This window comes from Aspergillus niger (genome assembly GCF_000002855.4).
Source record: "Aspergillus niger supercontig An14".
Classification (NCBI taxonomy): Eukaryota; Fungi; Ascomycota; class Eurotiomycetes; order Eurotiales; family Aspergillaceae; genus Aspergillus; species Aspergillus niger.
Window position 1 is genome coordinate 1,460,490 of NT_166529.1, and position 18,710 is coordinate 1,479,199.

Sequence of the window (18,710 nt, forward strand, 5' to 3'; positions counted from 1 at the left end):
ATATGCTGGCTAAGGAATGCTGCGGCATGTAGTGAATGCAGCCTGAGACTGACATACTGCACATATTTCAGCCTGTCAGAATGTCTGTTTGGAGAATGGACACCCTCTATGCCCGGCTCGGATGCCCATCGTTCCTAGTGCACTCCCTCAGGTGCAATATCCGTTCGACTGGGGTCTTAATTAACTAAGATAGTAGGCAGCTTAATTAATCAGGAGATGTGATGCATCATCCCAAGCATTCTGCGCATGATTCGTCGCGCTCTGTCTTCTCAGATGATCCTAGACACCCTCCTTTCTCGACATTCCATACTGATTCTCTTCCTCCCCGCCTATCCATATCAATAGGAATACTAGTTATCCCAGCGGCAGCGGCGGGATATTACCCCTGTCAACTGCATCAATCCTCGAGCTGCTATTGCTCCTACAGGCCTATGAGATCCTTTCCATCCACAGTTAACCCGACCTCTCCTCCATTCTGAATGTCTGGATGTGTTTTGCGGTCCCACGACAGTAGCGGCACTGGGCAATCAAGATGGAGGAAGCTCCCCAGCGGGTGCCCGTAGTCCCCACGGGCAGAATGAGCAACACTTCCGGGCGGCCGCTTTCAACCACCGACGACACCTCCACCACCACAACTACTACTACCACTACGACCACCTCGACCACCTCCACCATCACTGCGCTGACTAGCACGGCTGCTGCTGCTGCTGCTGCTGCTGCTGCTTCTCCTCGGTCCACTCCACCTCAGCCTTACCCTCGCCCGCCCTCCTCCACCGGTTCCTATCCCTCGCCCATCCCCTCTCCTGTTCCAGACCGTCGTCCAGTCCGCGGTCACGAGGGAGGATTCGTGTATCCCGCCTCCTTTCTCCGGCCGCGAGGTCTATCACACCCAATGCCCCCCGCCCAGCCCGAAAGGGCAATCGATCGGGAAGAGCGTCAGGCCCTAGTGAGTTGCTTTGCTTTGCTTTTCCCTTCTTCTCCCCGTTGCTTGCTTTTTCCCCTCAAATCAATCTTCCTGTTTGCGCCGCTGATGTCCAACGCGCCCTACCCCTCTTTGGTCCGCACTGCACTTCGTACATAAACCTGTTGTATCACTTTGTTTGCCATGGTTCTGGGTCTGTCATGCGTGCGCTCAATGCCAATGTGCCCTGACCTTGGCTGGCATCTGCTTGCTCGTAATTGTTTCCACAAGGAAATTAAACGGATTGACTAATAAGATTCTGGTCCATCTTAATCGCTGTAGCGTGCCATTCGCAACTTCCTCAAAGTCCGTACCAGCTATGATGTCCTTCCGCTCAGTTTTCGACTTATCATGTTCGATACGTCGCTGTCTGTCAAGGAGAGCTTGAACATCCTCATACAGAACGGCAAGTCTTCCTCCCACCCGCTTCCCGCGCCTCCGTGGGCTATGCGCACCGTGAGTGCAATCTCGCTGACTGGAAAGGGTACATAATACAGGCATCGTTTCGGCACCGTTATGGGATTCTACTTCGTCGACCTTTGCCGGCCTCCTTACCACATCCGACTACATCAATGTCATTCAGTACTACTACCAAAATCCCGAGGCTTTGAACCAGATCGATCAATTCCGCTTGGATAGTCTACGAGGTGCGCCTTGTGTTTTTGCAGCTGGGTATACTCAGGCTGACATTCCTTTCCAGAGGTCGAAAAGGCGCTCCATGTGGCGCCGCCCGAAACGATATCCATTGACCCAGAGCGGCCACTCTACGAGGCCTGTCGGCGCATGCTCGAGTCTCGCGCCAGGAGGATTCCTTTGGTTACTTTCGACAGTCAGACCGATCGAGCCCTCGTTCTGAGTGTTCTCACCCAGTACCGCATCCTAAAGTTTGTCGCCGTCAACGTCAATGACACGCAGAAGTTACGGAAACCCCTTGGTGAGATCTTGCTGGGCTCGTATCACAATATCGCAGTCGCATCGATGGATACACCTGTCATTGACGTGATTCACATTCTCGTCTCACGGAGCATATCAAGTGTCCCCATCATCAACACTGAAGGTAGGCGATACTACGTTGAAACGCGCATGTATGTGTACTGATTTCTTTATTTTCGCAGGTGTTGTGTACAACGTCTTCGAGGCTGTCGACGTGATAACGTTGATCAAAGGAGGTGTATATGATGATCTGAGTCTAACTGTGGGTGAGGCGTTGAAGAAGCGATCTCCGGTATGTTCTATTATCAAGGTTTCTGGTACCCTTAGCTCACTGTTCCAGGACTTCCCCGGTATCTACACATGCTCCCTGAACGATGGTCTGGATACCATTTTCGACACGATTCGCAAATCCCGTGTACACCGCCTGGTTGTGGTGGACGACAACTTTCGGCTAAAGGGTGTCCTAACCTTGAGTGATATCCTCCAGTATATCCTCTTGGAGGGTGAGAATGACGAGTCATCATGAACAATGTATTTTGCGCTTGTCGCGCAGCTACGCATATTTACAACTTGCATGGAAAGGCGTTCTTGCGTGCCAGTGTCGGTTCCGGGACCTCCTTGGTTGGCAACGGTAGCCCACTTGCACGATATTGACTTTATTATACGGTTCTACCCTCTTATATTGCTTCTTGGTATTTGAGCACTTGGGCTTTTGTCCGTCTTGTTTGAAATGCAAAAGTAGACGGTACTTTATGGCGCAAAGGTCTATATCCCGGTTACAAAGGCACTCGTGTACACAATACATCTAGACATTGTCATTGAACTTCAGCTGTAGAAATGTGGGCAGCTCGCCGTGAGAAGTCGGTTGTTAACTGTGAGCATGGCTGTTGCAGATGTCATAGCAAGTAAACCCATGCGGCTTCTGCCGTTGACAGGCAAAGTGCTCACCATCAATCTTTAGCGTTGTATATTCCCTGTCCAAGTTACGTGATTTACATTCACATATGTGGACATCTATTACGGCCTCCCCGGCCAGTCCGCGTTGTCAATGAGTCGGCCTGGTGAATGAAGCCTTCCTCTCGGGTCCTACTATCACCGAACAACAGAGGAAAGAGCGATCCTCACACTGATATAGCAACCCCCCAGTGCACACCACACCGAGCACTCACCTCTGTAACGATTATTGCATCTTCCTGCTCTACCATACCTAATCACTTGCGCAGCCTCCTGCAGCGATGGATACCTTGGAAACCCCCAGCGACAGCTTGAAGCGATCCATGAACAAGAGGTTATCACTTTCCGCGCCATTTTCGTCAGTGAATGCGGGGCTAGCTGCCTCTCTCGGGGTAAGGGATATAGCAAAGCATCATGATAGTAGGAGGAATACGATTCTTTTGCCAAAGGATGTGGCAGCTCCCCAGAGGCCCGCCCAGGACTTGATTTCAGCAGACAAGGGTTCCAGACTGATAGGCCTCAAAACGCTGTTTCGCTCGCGCAAGTCGCAGCATCTTCGACTCGAGTCGGGCTCGTCTGGTTTGTCTGGTAAGCCTATTATTGTGGTGGAAGAAGGTTATAATGAGGATCATACGGCTACTGGCCATCTGGAGAATCAGCAGTCCGTCGGGCTTCAGGTCACACAGTCAAGCAACCTCTTGAAAGGAGATGCCGATAGAAAGGTCAGTGATAAGACGGTGTACTCGCTCAGTTCGGATCTAACTAGTGTGACTGTCTGCCATGATCCGTCGAAGCGCACGTCTATGCCCATTGCCCTGGTTGATCAGGACTGTCTTCATCATAATCCTTATAGTGATATTCAGGAAGCGTCTCATTCCACAGCCCAGTCCAGTGTCAATCTTGAGGACCTTAAAGGGGCTACTTCGTACTCTAGCAGACAGCATAGTTCAGAGCGCAGTGGTGCGAGTGGTTTGTCGACATGCCCCATTCGGACTACAGAGAAGCCAGAGAACCCCTTTACGCACACCCGATCCTACAGATCACGGGGCTCATCAAGGCAGAGTTCGGACTTTGCCGCCTCGCTTGACGACAGTTACGCATTGGCACAAGGGGATCGCCACGCGGCTATTATAGCGTTCAATGAGCTGGCCAGTAGATTGCGTCTTGAGCCGCTGGAGGTCGACGAGACTCTTAGTACTCATGGAGGTGCTGAATGGGGTCAGGTGCCAGGTTTGTGTGCCCCAAAGCAGAAGATCAACAGGTGTTCTACAAGTCTCTGACGACATAGCAGCTGAACGGTCTCCTGATAGTCGTCAATCTCATACAGCCACCGGAGATGATCATCCCAGACGTCGGGATAAGTTCTACGGACGCATACGAACCATGCGGTCGACGCTCCAGCTCGGATCGTCAGACGCACCCCGCAAACGAACCTTGCGTCGGATGAGGACATTCGCCAGCCTTTCGCGCCGATCGGCCGATATGACTTCATTGAAGGGCAAACCCCTGGAAGACCTGGCTCGACTGGGAGGGTACAATCTGCTCAGTCTTCCGGCCGACTTTGCTCCTACGAAATTGAGGCTACCCGTATGCTTTGTGGCGATTATCACCTATCTGGGATGCTTTGGTAGGAATCCACAATGCTCCACTAGGATACTCTATCCGTCGCAGGCTATTGGTTTGTTGACGTCATATATAGCTCCTACCGTACGAAACGTCTTTGTCGACGCCGGGGATCCGAAACTAGCGGCGCGGACGTACGACTACTACGCCAATCAGGTGCACTCGGCGGAAAAGCAGCAAGACAAGATCCAAATGACGGTTGCGAGTGGCACGATGCCGGCGAATGTGGTGGACCCTCTGAACCGGGATGGGGATAGTGGCGACGCCATTCGAGTGTTGAGCGTGGCATGGGCGTTCAAGGCTCTTCTGTCCGGGCTTCCAGGCGGGATTCTAGGGTCGGGCCGGCTTTATCGAGTGCTGGTCCAAATTTGCCAGGGCCACCTTACGAGTGAGCCAATGGAGCGGCGGAGGAGCTGCCTCGGGGGGCTTTCGCCCCGAGGTTACGTCAAGGTCAAGGCCATGAGTCTGGCGATTCTGGCGCTCAGCGACTCGATGCAGCTGAACCTGATCTGTGGAGTGTTTGGACTCAGCGCGCTCTTGCTGCATGAGACGCAGCGGCTGATCGAGCTGGAACGCCAGGGCTTTCGGGGCAGCGTCTGCCGGGCCAGTATTGGGTCGGGGCTGCTGAACCTAGACCGACTGAGTGGAGTGCTGGCGCCACTGCTGACGGAACGCGAGGGGGAGGAGACTCATGAGGATACGTTCCGGGCCATTCAGCGCGAGATTGAGGGCCAGCGGGTTGCAGCGATGTTGATCGGAAGTTGGCGGGGGGTGAGTCGACAGCTGCGGATCTGGGAGCATCGAGGGGCCATAGCGCATCACCACGGATTCTCGCGAACGTTTAGCGGGTCGGCGGAGGTGTGAGGATGAGACCAGAGTGATCCAGCATGATAGTGTGTCCTTGTGTAGGCGAGAGTACTTTGTGTAAAGTTTGAAGAGGAATAGCAAGGAAGAGTGAAGAAGACAGAAGCGGAGGGGGGGGAGGGGAAAGCAGGAAAGGAGGTGGATGATAGATAGTACGACGGGGACATGGGGCACAGGCCCAGCGGAGCCGAGGCAGCATCCGGTTCTGGGAGCAGGGCAAGTGGAGAGAGCGGAGCCATGTAGGGTCGGCGATAGCGAAAAATGAGACCTCATTGCTGGGCCCGACGGGAGGTTTTGGAGCAATCATGAAGCAGCATGGCGACCGTTTGGACGGGGCGGCTGGAACCTGAAAGCATCCTTGTTAGCAGTGCATAATAAGCCTCCGAATGGGGGATGATTGGCGGGGACTGTGTCGTGGCAGGACTGGATTAAGGCCAGGACCTTTTACCGGATACATCGTGTGTCTACTACAATCGTACTCTGTATGGAGTAGCATAACAAGATAGCAGTTTTGTGTTTATTGCAGTTATCAGAGTAGAGGAGGAGTAGTATTAGTAGTAGTAGGTAGTAGGTAACTAGGTATATCCAAGTAGTTTGTATTATTTCTAGTATATCTCCCACCCAAAGAAGAAAGTGGGGCAAATCAGGATCCAGATATCAGCAGCAGCAAGCAGAATGACACACACACACACAAAAGCGAAAGGAAAAAGAAACAAATAATGAAACCAAAAATTGTGACTTTGATCCTGGAACAGGCAGGCAAGCTACAGGCAACGGTAGGCCTACTGTTGGTCCAGCCCCAGGTAGGTAGTCTTTCCTTGTTATGAATGAGGGATATAACTAACTAATCACCAAGTACAAGATTAATGACTAATTGAGAATTTATTAACTGAATTAACTAGCTGTGAAATACTTCCCGATCATGTTCTAATTTCCCCCTGGCTGATTTGGGAATGGAAATCGTTTGCTGGTGGAACCGGACGGGGAAGACGGAACCCTGTACTCTTCTTTAAGGGCCAGGGTATGAGTGGGTTTCCTTCATGAATGGATGACGTTGGTTGATGATGATGATATCAGACAAGAAAGAACACTCTATTAAGGTTCTCTCGGGTTCGGCGAACTGTCGGCGGAGACGATGATGTGGGCTGATCTGGTGGTTGTGTGGAATTTGATCTTGGTTTGATTCATACTCAGAATCTCACTTGGGATGGCTATTTTATGATCGAAGTTTTCTGGGGTAACAAGAAGGAGACTAAGGTAGCTGCCACTAGTTTCCTTAGTAGGAGAACCATCTAGATAACTGTAGCTCCCTTGAACAATTCGCCAGGTACTTACTAGCATCATCTAGTGTAAGATGTAGATGCAAAGTACATTTGCAACTCCAGTACTTCTTCCCAACCCCTTCAGCTGGGATGGCAGCATCTGTCATGTCCACCAGCTGCGTAATCGTGCATCCGCTAAGGGATCTTGTCCTGCCCCTGATCGTCGCATCCTTACTGCTTCTCGCCTTTTCTCGCATGCTCTCTCGTGGAGTCTCCAGATCTCCATCTTCCCATTGACCCAGTCCACCCAGTTCAAACCCCTCCTCCTTCTCCCATGATGTCAACTTGCCGGTTCTGGCCAGGTCTCGTCCACTGGATGCCTTCTCTTGGCTACCCGACGCCGGAACTTCAACTGCCCCAATCATCACGAAAATATTCTTATTCGGGGAGTTGAAGCTTCATCTGTCATCTGTCTCCTCTCCTCCCTTCTCTCTCTCTTGCTTTCTCAACTTGACTCCGAGTCCTATACAAAACACCAACTGCTGCTTGTACTATCCTCCCCGACCTTGCATCCACACAACCATCCACAACAGCCTATTCCCTGCCACTTGCGCAACCACTTGGGAGCTTCCTGTTGGTAAAGTAAGTAAAAGTGCTACTCTCACTCACTCTCTCTTTCTTCTCTTCCATCCAATCCTCATCCTCACCCTCCCCAACTCTTTTCTCTCTTTTTCCTTTTTCTCCTCTCGTTTCATCTCCTGTCCTCCCCTCGTATCACTTCCCACATTGACTTCGATCCGGATTTCCCCTCCTTCTCTTTTCTATCCGTGGTACTCCCTCCCTCCCTCTTTCCTTTTCCCTCCCAGTCTTCCTCTCCCTATAGCTCTTCTTTCCTCTCTTGACTCTGCCGACTCTTCCGTTCCGTGGACCTCCCCGTTACATTTCCACCTTACCCCTCCTCTGCCCTTGACTCTGATTTCTGATTCTGGATCTCCTGCAGATTGCCTGACGAAGCTCTCTCTCTCTCTCTCCCTCCCAGCTCCACTCTGGTCTCGCCCGGTTCCCTGATTTTCCTGGTCCAGTTCCGCTGCTGGCTCCAGTCTCCAGAAGGGACCCCTACTGCCAGCCCCCGTTCTGGACAACACACTCTCTCCAACACTTTCCCCCCACTTCGGTCCTGTCGGGATATATTCTCCTGGCCAACCTTCCTTCTGAACTGGTTGGGGTTCTCCAGCTTTTTACCTTCCCGCTTGTTCTTGACTTGTCAGTGCATTGTTCATCCTTTGTTGCTTTCTCTCCCGTCCTCGCAACCGTGGTAGCTGCCTACCATCACTCGTACCTGCCGTGGTCATCTTCACCTCGGTCACCCTTGTCTGCTCCTGGGCTTGACAGGATCCTAGGACCCGTTGTTCCAGGTGCCAGTCTGCGCTTTGGAGCGGCTTTGCTCACTTACTTTCGGTCTTGTGCTTCCGGTCTGCTCTGGCATCGCGGTTGGAGCTTTAAAATACCATCCATTCTCCTGCCCTTCCTTCGCCACAACCATCCTCTACTACCTCTCAATAGCTACTTTTCTTTCTCTCCTTCTTCCCTCCTAAATATAAATTCTGATCTTCCCTGCAATCGGTTCTGCTCTGCCTTCGGCTTAGTCTAAACCAGGTTTATCCTCAACATGGCGGATCAGGCCTCTTTCGGCCGGCCGGTTGTTCCTGGCGAGACTGTGGTGTCCAACGAAGCTGTTATGCCTGGCACCGTCAGCGCGGCTCCTTCTCAGTTCACCATCGCTAATTCCTACATGACGACCGACATTCTTTCCATGTCTTATCAAGGCGGGGAAGAACAGACTCTATTTGCATTTAGCCCCGTGTCTCCTTCGCTGCAGGGCTGGTCGGCGAAGAATGACCCGCAGGTTTTCACCAATCCGGGTCTAGAGCGAGGCTTGAAGAACTCGCATGTGCGCAACGGTCAGCCCACGCCCCCGCCATTCGACGACAAGAGTGTCAATGGGGTCGACGAAGTCTATTCCTTGTCTCAATACCACCAGCCGTATGACGGGGCTGCCTATGCCAACCCCACCCCCCGTGCGAGCTTCAGTCAGCCGGCCGTTTCGGACGCGCCTCAACCAGCGCCCAAGCGTCGCAAGGCTAATGGCACACTCGGTTCGTCTTCACCCGACTCCGGTGACAAGCTGAGCGAAAAAGCGAAGCGGGAGAATTTGCTGGAGCGCAATCGACTGGCAGCGAGCAAGTGTCGCCTGAAGAAGAAGAAGCAGACGGAGACTCTCCGAGATCAATTCAAATTACTCTCCGAGAGGAAGGATTATCTGACTCGTTATATTGACGCCCTGCGTAGCGAGATCCTCCTGTACAAGAACTACTTACTAGAGCACGCCCAGTGCAATGATGAGGCCATTTCGATGCACCTCAGCACAATGGTGAAAAACATCACCCAGCAGGACTCACTGGGGGCGTCCGACCTGAAAACGGACCTAAATGCTCTGACCCCTTCGAGCTCCAGTCGGACAACCCGCTCGCAGGACCTTTCCTTTGGCTTTGATAGCCCCATCCAGATGCCCTCAAAGATGGGCTCCCTGGAACCCACTCCTCGCCGGGACTCAGAGCAGACCCTGGCGAGTGACGCGTCCTTCTCCTTCTCGACTCCCAACAATGACGCCTTTGAGGATTTGCTCGATGTCTAGATTCTATATCCATAATTCTCTATACATTGCCCAACACCATGCGTGGGCTCAATGGCGGCTGGTGTCGTTTCATTTTTGTCTTTCACCATCAGCTCTTGATGGCCAAATGACTGGCGACTGCATGACGGCGTTCTTTCTTTTCTTGCTAAGTCCCCCAAACAAAAAGCACGTGGTTTGGGCGGGACCTTGTGATTGCTGGTTCAGGTAATATTCTTGTTTCTTTTTCTCGCTCAGGTAGCTGGCGACTGTGGCGATGTTTCAGTTAGGTAGGTTTTCTGTATGGTTTCGAAACCAACATGGTTGTGTTAACACTTGCGGGGAGGGGGCGTTTTGGGAACTGCTTGGGCAAAGGAACACGAATTGCTACGATGATACGAGTGTACGCTAGTTGCTGTGTGGGTTCCCAGTAGCTAATAATAATCAATATTTAGCTCAATGAGGGTTTATTTTAAGTTGTTCGTATACTGCATAGACATAGTAGTATGATAGACGGCGCTCACATGACTGGCGGACCTATGAAGAGTATAGATCGATGGTTCTATGTCCACTTAGGACTAGTTTCCGCATTTAGACTCGTTTCATGTGCATACTATGGGGGCAGTCTAGATAATTCTGAAAAATAGTACGTTCAGTTATCAATCATCTGGTTATTTGCTAGCGATATAGTACTATAGCCAGCTAACACCATCATTAAAAGCCAGCTAGCCACTCGTCCAGCCAGCTAATCTATCTCGTAACAAAAAATCTCAGAGAAAACATCCCGAATAATTTTTTACCATCTAACTCTATGAATGAATGATCCATACATGGGAATATATATATATAATGGGTGAATAACTAAACCTCCACCCGCTCCTCATTCGTCTTCACCCCCGCATCATCAGGAGAACTAATATCATCCTGTTCGTATTCACGGTCAATTTCCTGCTCCCCGACCAGCAGGGCGGACGATAGTGAGTCATCGTGGAGCTTATCCTCGTCTTTGAAAAGCGCATCGATCTCCTCGAGGGTTCGGCCGCGCGTTTCAGGTAAGAAGAACCAGACGAAGGCAGCGAAGCTGGCGTCTAGCATCCCGAAGATTAGAAAGGTGGCCCATTTGGCACCTGCTAGGACGTACGGGGTCGAGAATGACCAGACGAAGTTGGAGAGCCATTGGGCGGCCACGGCGATGGCGACGCCGGGTTCGCGGATGCGCGTGTTGAAGAGTTCGGCGGTGCAGGGCCAGGGGAGGGGGCCCCAGGAGAGGTTGTAGAAGACGATGGCGAGGTAGATGAGGGAGACGGTTAGGAGGCCGCTGTTGGTGATGGTGGGGGTGGTGTCGGAGTTATGTGTGGATGGGTGGGGTGTGGGGACGTTGGTGGATTTTACTACCACTGAGGTGGTTATCATGCAGATGGACATGGCGAGCGCGCCCAGGATCAGTAGTGGTCGGCGGCCGAATCGGTCGGCGACCCATACGATGAAGATGAGACAGCCGATTACTTTCAGGCCGCCGAAGATGCCGGTTAGGAGGAGGGTCAGGTGGGCGTTGTTGCCTACGAGAAGTGCAAAGAATTGCGGCCCGAAGTAGGCCAGCGCGGTTGGCCCCATAGATTGTTGGGCTATGAACAGGCAGACGGCTAGAGCGAGTCGGTGGCTGTTGGACTTGCTGAGGAGCTCTCTCGGAGAGAAATCGGCCGTTGCGTGCGCGTCACGCTCGATGCTGGATTTCATTTGCTGGTACTCGGCGCGCACGTGTGGCCCGTTCGATGAGCGGATCCAGGTTAGGCTGTCCCATGCTTTGGACTCGTTCTTGTCGTGGTCGTGTGAGAGAAGCCAGCGCACGCTTTCGCGGAGCGTGAGCATCCCCAACCCCATGAATGCGCCGGGAATCAGCTGTACGGCGAACGGAATCTGCCATTGCAGGGCATTGGCGGGAGCGAACTGCATGCCATAGTCGATCCAGTAGGAGACGAGGATGCCGATAGTGAAGGCGAACTGATAGCAGCTTCCAAGCCGGGCGCGCTTGTCGGTGGGACTCATTTCCGAGAGATAGATGGGGATGACGGTTGCGGAGCCGCCGATCCCCAGTCCGCAGTATGACGCGGCCCACGTAGAAGACGGATAGCGAGTGGGTATCGAGGAGCTCGAAGATGACCCCCGTACAGAAGATGAGGGAGCAGACAGCCATGGCCGGGCGACGACCAAGGCGGTTTGTGAAAGGCCAGATAATCAGGCAACCAAGCAGCGCAGAGGCTTGCTGGACGCCTACTGCGATAGCACTAACTCGTGTCTCATCGGCGGCGGTATACCGAAAGGAGCGATGGAAGGAGTCGAAGGTGAGAACTCCGCCTGGATTTGATTGATGAGCATGGCGTGCGGTGAGTCTTCAGGAGACTACATACCAATCACACCCGAGTCATAGCCGAAAAGAAGGCCACCGCAGCAGACGATTGCCGTGAGCCAGTAAAGGCGAAAGGCGCTCTGGCTGCCGGACGGCGGTGGATCATGATGGCTGGGATCGTGGAGATCAGCATCCTGGGGGAGTTCGGAGTAGGGCCTCATTGTGGGCCATGTCGCGAGGGAGAGAATGCGACAGCCACAATGGCAGAGATGCAAGACTGCAGATGGAGAGGAGAGGGGATGTGAGGATGGAAAGTGAGGAAGTAAATAACAGGCCGATGGAGACTGGCGGGGAATCAGATGACGTGCGCTTACGTGGTCAGGAGATCTGCGACGCGTTTCGAGTTGATGTTCATCCACTCCTGAGTGTTCTGCATCCCTTCCTGGTGTCCACTTTTCCTCTGCTACGGCTACTTACTGTCTTCTAGATCATCACGAAGAAGTCAGTAAATAGCTCCCGTCGCACGCACCGCGAGTCCGCCCATGTCCGCGACGCATCTTGTCGTCGCGTCATCTCCTCCAGCAGTAGCAATGCTTTCCCCGCATGCGGATGTCGCGCCGTACGAGAGCTTCCACGGATGCGCTCGGGATCCTGACAGCCACTACTACAGCTGCCAGTAATCCGTTGCATCTCTTTCACAATCCATCTTCGCTGCTCCAACGATCCCTCGAGACCAGCCACAAATAACGGCCATACAAAGCTGGCGGGCAAATGTTGCTGATTGCCCCCGGACTCCACCTCAGCAGTTGCCAATTGAATGATCCGATCCACTGCGCGATGCACTCGGTCAGTCCGTGGGTAGATGGCGAACGCGACCCGATGTAGATAGATAAAGATCGCTAAGAAGTTGGCGATGTACTGTCGGAACATCCGGCAGATTTCGATCGCGACAGCAGGCTGTAGAGTATTAAAGAGGTCCTCAGGCGTACTGTAGACGTCCAGCACGCGCGGACGCCGATTCCAGAGCGTCTCGAGGTCGGCCCCGACCTGGTGTGCTATCTGGAGCACCTCAAACTCATCACTGACAGTCCCGCGACTGCGGTGATGCAGGTCGATGCACACAATCCGTCGGATAACCTGTTGTGTTTGCAGGAAGAAGCGAAAGGCCGGGCCCGTGATGGCTTCACGCATAAGGTATGCAGGCTTCGGTGGCTCCTCGTCGCCGCTATTGTCGGCCCATTTGTCTTCCGTGGCCAGTTCAGACGTAGTGCTTGCCTTGGATGAAAGGCTGCCCAGGTCGATCAGCGGGTCGCCATCACGGCCAGCTATCAGTGCTTTGACATCCAGCAATGACACCCACGACACAATCACATTGCTCACACCGGTCCACAGCCTGGTGCGGTGGTGAAACCGCTGCAGCAGAAGATATGCAGAGTGGAGAAAGGACGTTCCTGAGCCCCATAGATCAGGGGTAGACATGAGCTGTTTCGTAAGCCCTTCAGCCGTGGTTGGATTATCAGAGGAAACTTGAGAAACACTCACCTCTGCCAGCATCAACAATAATACCGTAGTAAACACCCTCTTCAGTACCGTCTCCCCTACTTCACCCAGCAAGCACGACTGAACTTCCGAACAGGCCAGCTGATGATACCTCGACGCCAACTTCCACGCTTTCCCCTCAACCAACGCCTCATGTATCTCCGCGTAGCAATAAATCCCATGTAAAACTGCGCGACTATCGCGCGACTGTGCAACAACATTAGCACGCACGTACTCCCAATCCAAATCCACCGGCCCAAATATCGTAGGCGGCGGGTCCCCCTCCACGAAATGTGCAAACAACCGATCCTCATACGTCAACCGACCAGGGCCACCACCACCACTACTACCACCACCGCTTGTATCGGAAGAAGACCCTTGCTCTGAACGATCACCGTGGATGACTGAAACTGAGCCCGCGTCCCAACTTATCGGCCGTTCATTCTGGTCGAGTTCCTCGTTCGCGATCGCCGCCGGGACCGAGCCCGCTGGGAACCCCGCCAGGCCATTCGTAGTCAAATCGAGGTGTTTCTGCTGGAAGTCGGAGGTGATCTCGCCGATGAAACTGAGGATATCAAACGAGGTGATATTATCCGTACCTAGGGGTTGCTGCTGTTGTTGTTGAGGGCGATTGCTGGGACCGACCTGCTGCGGGGATCCTGAATTCGATGCTGAAAGTCGGTCATTGCAGAGAACGGTGTGGAAGAAGTTCACGTCTGGACGGTCGGATGAGGTGGTGCTGGCGGTGCTGGTGGGGGCCGATGCTGCGCTCGCGACTGTGCCTGAGCTTTGACTGCCATGCCGTTGTCGCGGGATGACCGTCTGAATGGTGGTTTTGTAGGTGCATTGCAATCGCAGGCGAGTGCAATTGGCACACGTGGGTTTAGCCTCGTCGCAACGGACTTTACGTGCCCGGCAGGTCAGACAGCCCGTGCGGCGTCGGGGTCCTGATCGGCCCATTCCGCGAGCTCGAGGAGCCTTTCGCTCGGTTAGCAGGTGCATTTTCTAAGTGTATCAAGGCTTTGGGGATGCGGGTTTACCTCCATGATGGGTGTGGGGAAGGCATGGTTGAAAGAGGAGCTGCGCAGCTGAGATGGTGTGATTGTTGGGGGGAATCAGGAACGAGATGCTCGGCTCCCCGCAGCGGTCCGCCTCGTCTTATATTTAGTTGTGTTTATACAGTTTAGACTCTCCCAGGAACAGCTACGTCAGAAAGCGTTTTTGATTCATATCTCATGGCACTACATGCATTCTATCTCATTATGCGCGCTGGATGAGGACATCCTGCGGGTCAGGGACGATCCGCTTCTTGTCTCCCCCAAAACATTTGGATGTATGCAGCAAATGTCCCCGTTCCTTCCGCACATACGTCGCAAAACAAATGGCTGCTATCGCAATGCCCCCGTAACTGATGAATACTGGGTATTTAAATTGTTCAGGAAGGGGGAATGCAATGGTCGTCGCAAAGGATAGGAGCTCGAAGATGTTTTGGAGAGCCATTTCTGTGGATGAGAACCGCGCGCGAGCACGTTCGTCCACACCCTATCATAGTAAGAGCTTGATCATTAGATTCAGTTCGAACAGTAGGACTTACCTCTTGGACTAGGAATTGCACCGACAGATCAAAGCCCCAGAGACCAATCCGACTGAGAGCTACTCCGACAATCAGGCTAACGGCAACCACTTGAGACTGGTTGTCGAGGAAAGCAAAGGCCGCCACTGCAGCGGCCAGACAGGCAAACTGCCAGTTCAAAAACCACAGGCCTGACCGGATGGGCCCAATCCTACCCGTGATAAAGGGTGCCGCCCATGTCCCCGACAGCTCTGCAATGACAGCGCCGATTCTCATCCCGCTGACCTGCAGCGGGGTGAACCCAGTATGTAGCAGGTACGTAACCATGGTAGTACCGAAAGAAAGCACCGTGAGATAAAGTAAGCTCAAGGCAAGGGAGGCCAGGAACACAGAGCTAGCCACGTACTCTCGCCACGGAGCAAGAGCCTTTCTGCTATACTGCGCTATCCGACGAGCTGCGGTTGGCGCACTGCCCCCATCTTGCGGCTCAAGTCCAGGTCCATCTCCGATCTCACTGCTTTCATCCTGACAACGCTTGAGTTCAGGAATGGACGTATACACCTGGGCTTGGTAAGCATACAGACGTCTCCAACCTGGGAAGATAATACCTGAGCAATTGCAATGTATTCAAGGACGACACAAGACACATTTACAACCAAGACCGTCCATATGGCTATCTTAGTCGACAGCCCATCAATCACGGAGATGACCACCGGAGCTAAGAGTTTGCAAAACAGGTCTATCCGTCTCATAGACGCATTGAGGTCTGCTCAATTAGTACTGACTATAGCAGGCAGCAATGCGTAGCATACCTTGTCGAGGAATATCCAGGGCATCCGACACAACAATGGCCTTTTCAAATTAGCCAGGTATCGTAGCAGGAGAACGGTCAACTCACCCAATCCCTTTCAACAGCAACACAGTTCGCAGTAGCAGCGAGCTTCTCCACACAAGCGAGCAAAACCGTACCCGCGAACACGAGCGAGGTAATCGCCGTTGTAGTCGGGGCCAGGAGAACCGTAAAGCATGCGCACGAGGCAGCCACAGGGATTCTCTGCCATACTAGACGGTGTCAGTCCATAACCATATCCCTCTCTGCGTTTGCTACTCCAACATACTAATGGAATGCCGAATCGCTCTCAACCTATTCGCTCGGTCCACCACCGATCCCAACCATGATGACAGGACCACCGCAGACAGCGATCGAACCAAAGCATAAACCGAAGTATACCGCAGTGTTCCCGGGAAGATAGTCGCCAGGAACAAGACGGCGCCAAACTCAAACATTCGCGAGTTCCATGTTGATAGAAAATGGGAAATATACAACCGGAACAGAATTCGGGTTGGGTTCTGATGCACTGAGGACCCGGGGGCCGAGGGTTGGGGTAGAAATGGCTCTGCCGGGTCTTGCGAATCGCAAGATGTTCGCGGCCCTGTGTGAGCCTGGAGTAAAGGTGATTCTGCCATGATAGGACTTTTGATGGATACTTAGATTCCCGAAAGTTGCATGCTTGGACGATGAATTTGGATTCGGTGGAAGACGGGGAATTAATTTATGATTGCCGGCCGAAGGGACCGACGGATAGTTATGGATGCCAGGCTGGAGCGGAGCCGAGTGGGCTGAGATGAATACCTTCACCTCATTCGGCAAGGAGTACTACAGATCCATCCCCACCACGCTGTGTTTACAATACATGCTATTACTGCTATCAGGAAGCATAGAAGATGCACGTTTTTACCCATCTTCAAATAGTAGAAGAGGCGGGATGGCAGACAATTCCGTCATGAGACTATACTATTATCCTACCCTTCCCCAGATTGTCAATATCCCATCTGTATGCGCGGGAATATGTTACAGTCGCCATAGAAAACCCAGAATTCTCGACAAACTTCACGGAATAATACTACTGTTCCGATATGTACTTTTCAGGAACTATCAGGCCACTGGTTGGTTATCCATGTTCCTAGATCATTGATCGATGAAGAGTCTGCCAACAACAGACGATCTAAGAGCACGGGCTCCCAACAACAACGGCGACGATATCACAGCTTGGACTACACTCTACAGCTTCGTCTCCGTAGGTATTGATTGGACTGGTCTTCTGGCGCTCTACGGCGCCTCTATACCAAATTAATAGGCATGGTGGATGCCTTTACAATGCTGGGTAGTTGGATACAAATGATGCTAGGCTGAAGAAGGGACCGTTGCTTGCGTGTCTAACTTTATATGAAATACATGTTGATAATATTAACCCAATATACAGACCCAACGAACACAACAACAGGAACAAAATGGACTCCTTTTACATTCTTTATGTTCTTCTTTCTTTCACCAAAGAAATCAGTTCACCCAGTGAAGACCAGCCTCGTCCCGGACAGTCCGTCTGGCCAGAACTTCGGCGACCTTCTCCTTCACACCCTCTTTGCTGTCGAAGTTCGAAACAATCTCTTTGAGGGTCAGGTCTCCCTTTCTTCCACGGTGACGCACGAAAGCCTCGATTCTGCTTTCGCTAGGCAATCCGAACTTGTAGGGGTATTGGGTGTACGGGGATTTGTAGTGGTAGAGACTCAGTCGAGATTCAGGCCCCGATGCAGACTCGGGAATCTCGAAGAACTGATCGATAGCCTCGGTCGAGACCTCCTCGAGGGTCGCCGGCTGCCAGGTGGCTTGGCGGGGAGGCTTCGACATGAGACGGGCCTTCACGCCCTCCACAAAGTCGGGGTGTCTCATGAACTTGGATGCGATGGCGTGCTCACGCTGGAAGGTCTCGGAAATGGTCCACTGCCGGCCAACACGCAGCTGGCGCAGGGCAACCTTGAGCGAGGTAGGTGACCGCGCCGACAGGGTTTCCAGGGTCTTCTCAGCCCACGACTTCATCTCCGTTTCTTTCTGCAGCGCCTGGATGATCTCCTCCACCGTGTTGTACTGGAAGCAGCGATCAATAGCACTGCGCAGCTTGCCAGCCAGTTGGATAGGCTCCTCGCGCACGGACGGCACACCCGTCGAGAATTCGGCCATAGTTTTGTTGACAAGAGCGAGACGGTCCTGGAATGTGGAGTAGTCACGGAAGACGAGCTCAGACAGACGGGCCGTCAGGTTGGCCAGCGCGCTGGAGTGCAAGTAGTGCGTGGCAACTCCGGCATACAGGGCCTGAACGCCGTGGAGGCGCTCCGAGGTAAGGGCCAGGTATGTTCCGAGCTCTCCATCGAGACGGGACAGGAAAAAGGAGCCGCCAACATCCGGGAAGAAGCCAATGGTGGTCTCGGGCATGGCGAACACGGTGCGTTCAGTGGCGATCCGGAAGGGAGCGTGGACACTGAGACCGACACCGCCGCCCATGGTGATACCATCCATCACGGAGACGAAGGGCTTCTGGTAGGTCGCGATGAGATGATCGAGACGGTATTCGTCGGCGAAGAAGTCGGACGAGGCCTGCTGGCCCTCGGGGCCCTTCTCGTTCTGCAGAGCCAGGGCAGCCACATCTCCTCCGGCGCACAGAGCTTTCGAGCCAGCGCCAGAGAGCATGATGACATTGGCCAGGTCGGATTTTTCCCATTCCTAGAAAAATACCCCAATCGCTTAGCAACAGGTCCACACGTATAATTATAGGTCACAGCCACAAGCTAACCTTCAGTCGAGGCACAATCTTCCGAACCATCGAGCCGTTCAAGGAATTGAGCTTCTTGGGACGGTTGAGCTCAATCAGCCGCACACCGTAGTGAGAGTGGAACAGGACATCGTCGGGCTCGTCTCCGGGGAGTTCTTTGGGGATAGGTGCCGTAGACATCTGTAACCGTCAGTCAATGGGAGAGGTGAAGCATGAGATAGAGAAAGACATACACTAGCAGTGGCCCCGAATGCTGGGTTTGTGAGTTTGGCACGGAGAGGCATGGTAGCTGGTGAAACCCGCGAGATCCAGCTCGACGGTGTTGAAAACCGGCAAATACTGCGTCGGAGTAACATCAGGCAGACCACAGCCTGT

General features: G+C 53.0%; 8 protein-coding genes across 8 annotated transcripts; 3 read left to right on the top strand and 5 right to left on the bottom strand.

Annotated features, from left to right (window-relative positions):
• Positions 1-892: 892 nt before the first annotated feature.
• An14g06220 (uncharacterized protein) lies at positions 893-2,548 on the top strand (the record flags this gene model as incomplete). Its single annotated transcript, XM_059744346.1, has 7 exons — positions 893-946; positions 1,244-1,371; positions 1,445-1,608; positions 1,662-2,018; positions 2,077-2,186; positions 2,235-2,397; positions 2,448-2,548. The coding sequence occupies 7 exons, from the start codon at positions 893-895 to the stop codon at positions 2,546-2,548; spliced, it is 1,077 nt and encodes a 358-aa protein (XP_059606451.1).
• A 581-nt stretch (positions 2,549-3,129) lies between these two features.
• An14g06230 (uncharacterized protein) lies at positions 3,130-6,209 on the top strand (the record flags this gene model as incomplete). Its single annotated transcript, XM_059744347.1, has 4 exons — positions 3,130-4,078; positions 4,140-5,242; positions 5,929-6,138; positions 6,192-6,209. 4 exons carry the CDS (start codon positions 3,130-3,132, stop codon positions 6,207-6,209), a joined length of 2,280 nt encoding a protein of 759 aa, XP_059606452.1.
• Positions 6,210-6,430: 221 nt separating this feature from the next.
• Positions 6,431-8,140, bottom strand: An14g06240 (uncharacterized protein; the record flags this gene model as incomplete). Its single annotated transcript, XM_059744348.1, has 7 exons — positions 6,431-6,627; positions 6,671-7,009; positions 7,215-7,299; positions 7,376-7,474; positions 7,551-7,745; positions 7,840-7,920; positions 8,051-8,140. The coding sequence occupies 7 exons, from the start codon at positions 8,138-8,140 to the stop codon at positions 6,431-6,433; spliced, it is 1,086 nt and encodes a 361-aa protein (XP_059606453.1).
• Positions 8,141-8,266: 126 nt separating this feature from the next.
• An14g06250 (uncharacterized protein) lies at positions 8,267-9,292 on the top strand (the record flags this gene model as incomplete). The annotated part of the gene is made up of 1 exon (XM_001401211.3): positions 8,267-9,292. One exon carries the CDS (start codon positions 8,267-8,269, stop codon positions 9,290-9,292), a length of 1,026 nt encoding a protein of 341 aa, XP_001401248.1.
• Positions 9,293-10,129: 837 nt separating this feature from the next.
• Positions 10,130-11,314, bottom strand: An14g06260 (uncharacterized protein; the record flags this gene model as incomplete). Its single annotated transcript, XM_059744349.1, has 1 exon — positions 10,130-11,314. One exon carries the CDS (start codon positions 11,312-11,314, stop codon positions 10,130-10,132), a length of 1,185 nt encoding a protein of 394 aa, XP_059606454.1.
• A 784-nt stretch (positions 11,315-12,098) lies between these two features.
• On the bottom strand, positions 12,099-14,200 carry An14g06270 (uncharacterized protein; the record flags this gene model as incomplete). The annotated part of the gene is made up of 2 exons (XM_059744350.1): positions 12,099-14,132; positions 14,195-14,200. The coding sequence occupies 2 exons, from the start codon at positions 14,198-14,200 to the stop codon at positions 12,099-12,101; spliced, it is 2,040 nt and encodes a 679-aa protein (XP_059606455.1).
• A 214-nt stretch (positions 14,201-14,414) lies between these two features.
• On the bottom strand, positions 14,415-16,194 carry An14g06280 (uncharacterized protein; the record flags this gene model as incomplete). The annotated part of the gene is made up of 6 exons (XM_001401214.1): positions 14,415-14,696; positions 14,749-15,288; positions 15,336-15,493; positions 15,540-15,579; positions 15,626-15,789; positions 15,846-16,194. The coding sequence occupies 6 exons, from the start codon at positions 16,192-16,194 to the stop codon at positions 14,415-14,417; spliced, it is 1,533 nt and encodes a 510-aa protein (XP_001401251.1).
• An 874-nt stretch (positions 16,195-17,068) lies between these two features.
• Positions 17,069-18,619, bottom strand: An14g06290 (mitochondrial 37S ribosomal protein mS47; the record flags this gene model as incomplete). Its single annotated transcript, XM_001401215.3, has 3 exons — positions 17,069-18,286; positions 18,357-18,515; positions 18,569-18,619. The coding sequence occupies 3 exons, from the start codon at positions 18,617-18,619 to the stop codon at positions 17,069-17,071; spliced, it is 1,428 nt and encodes a 475-aa protein (XP_001401252.3).
• Positions 18,620-18,710: the final 91 nt, after the last annotated feature.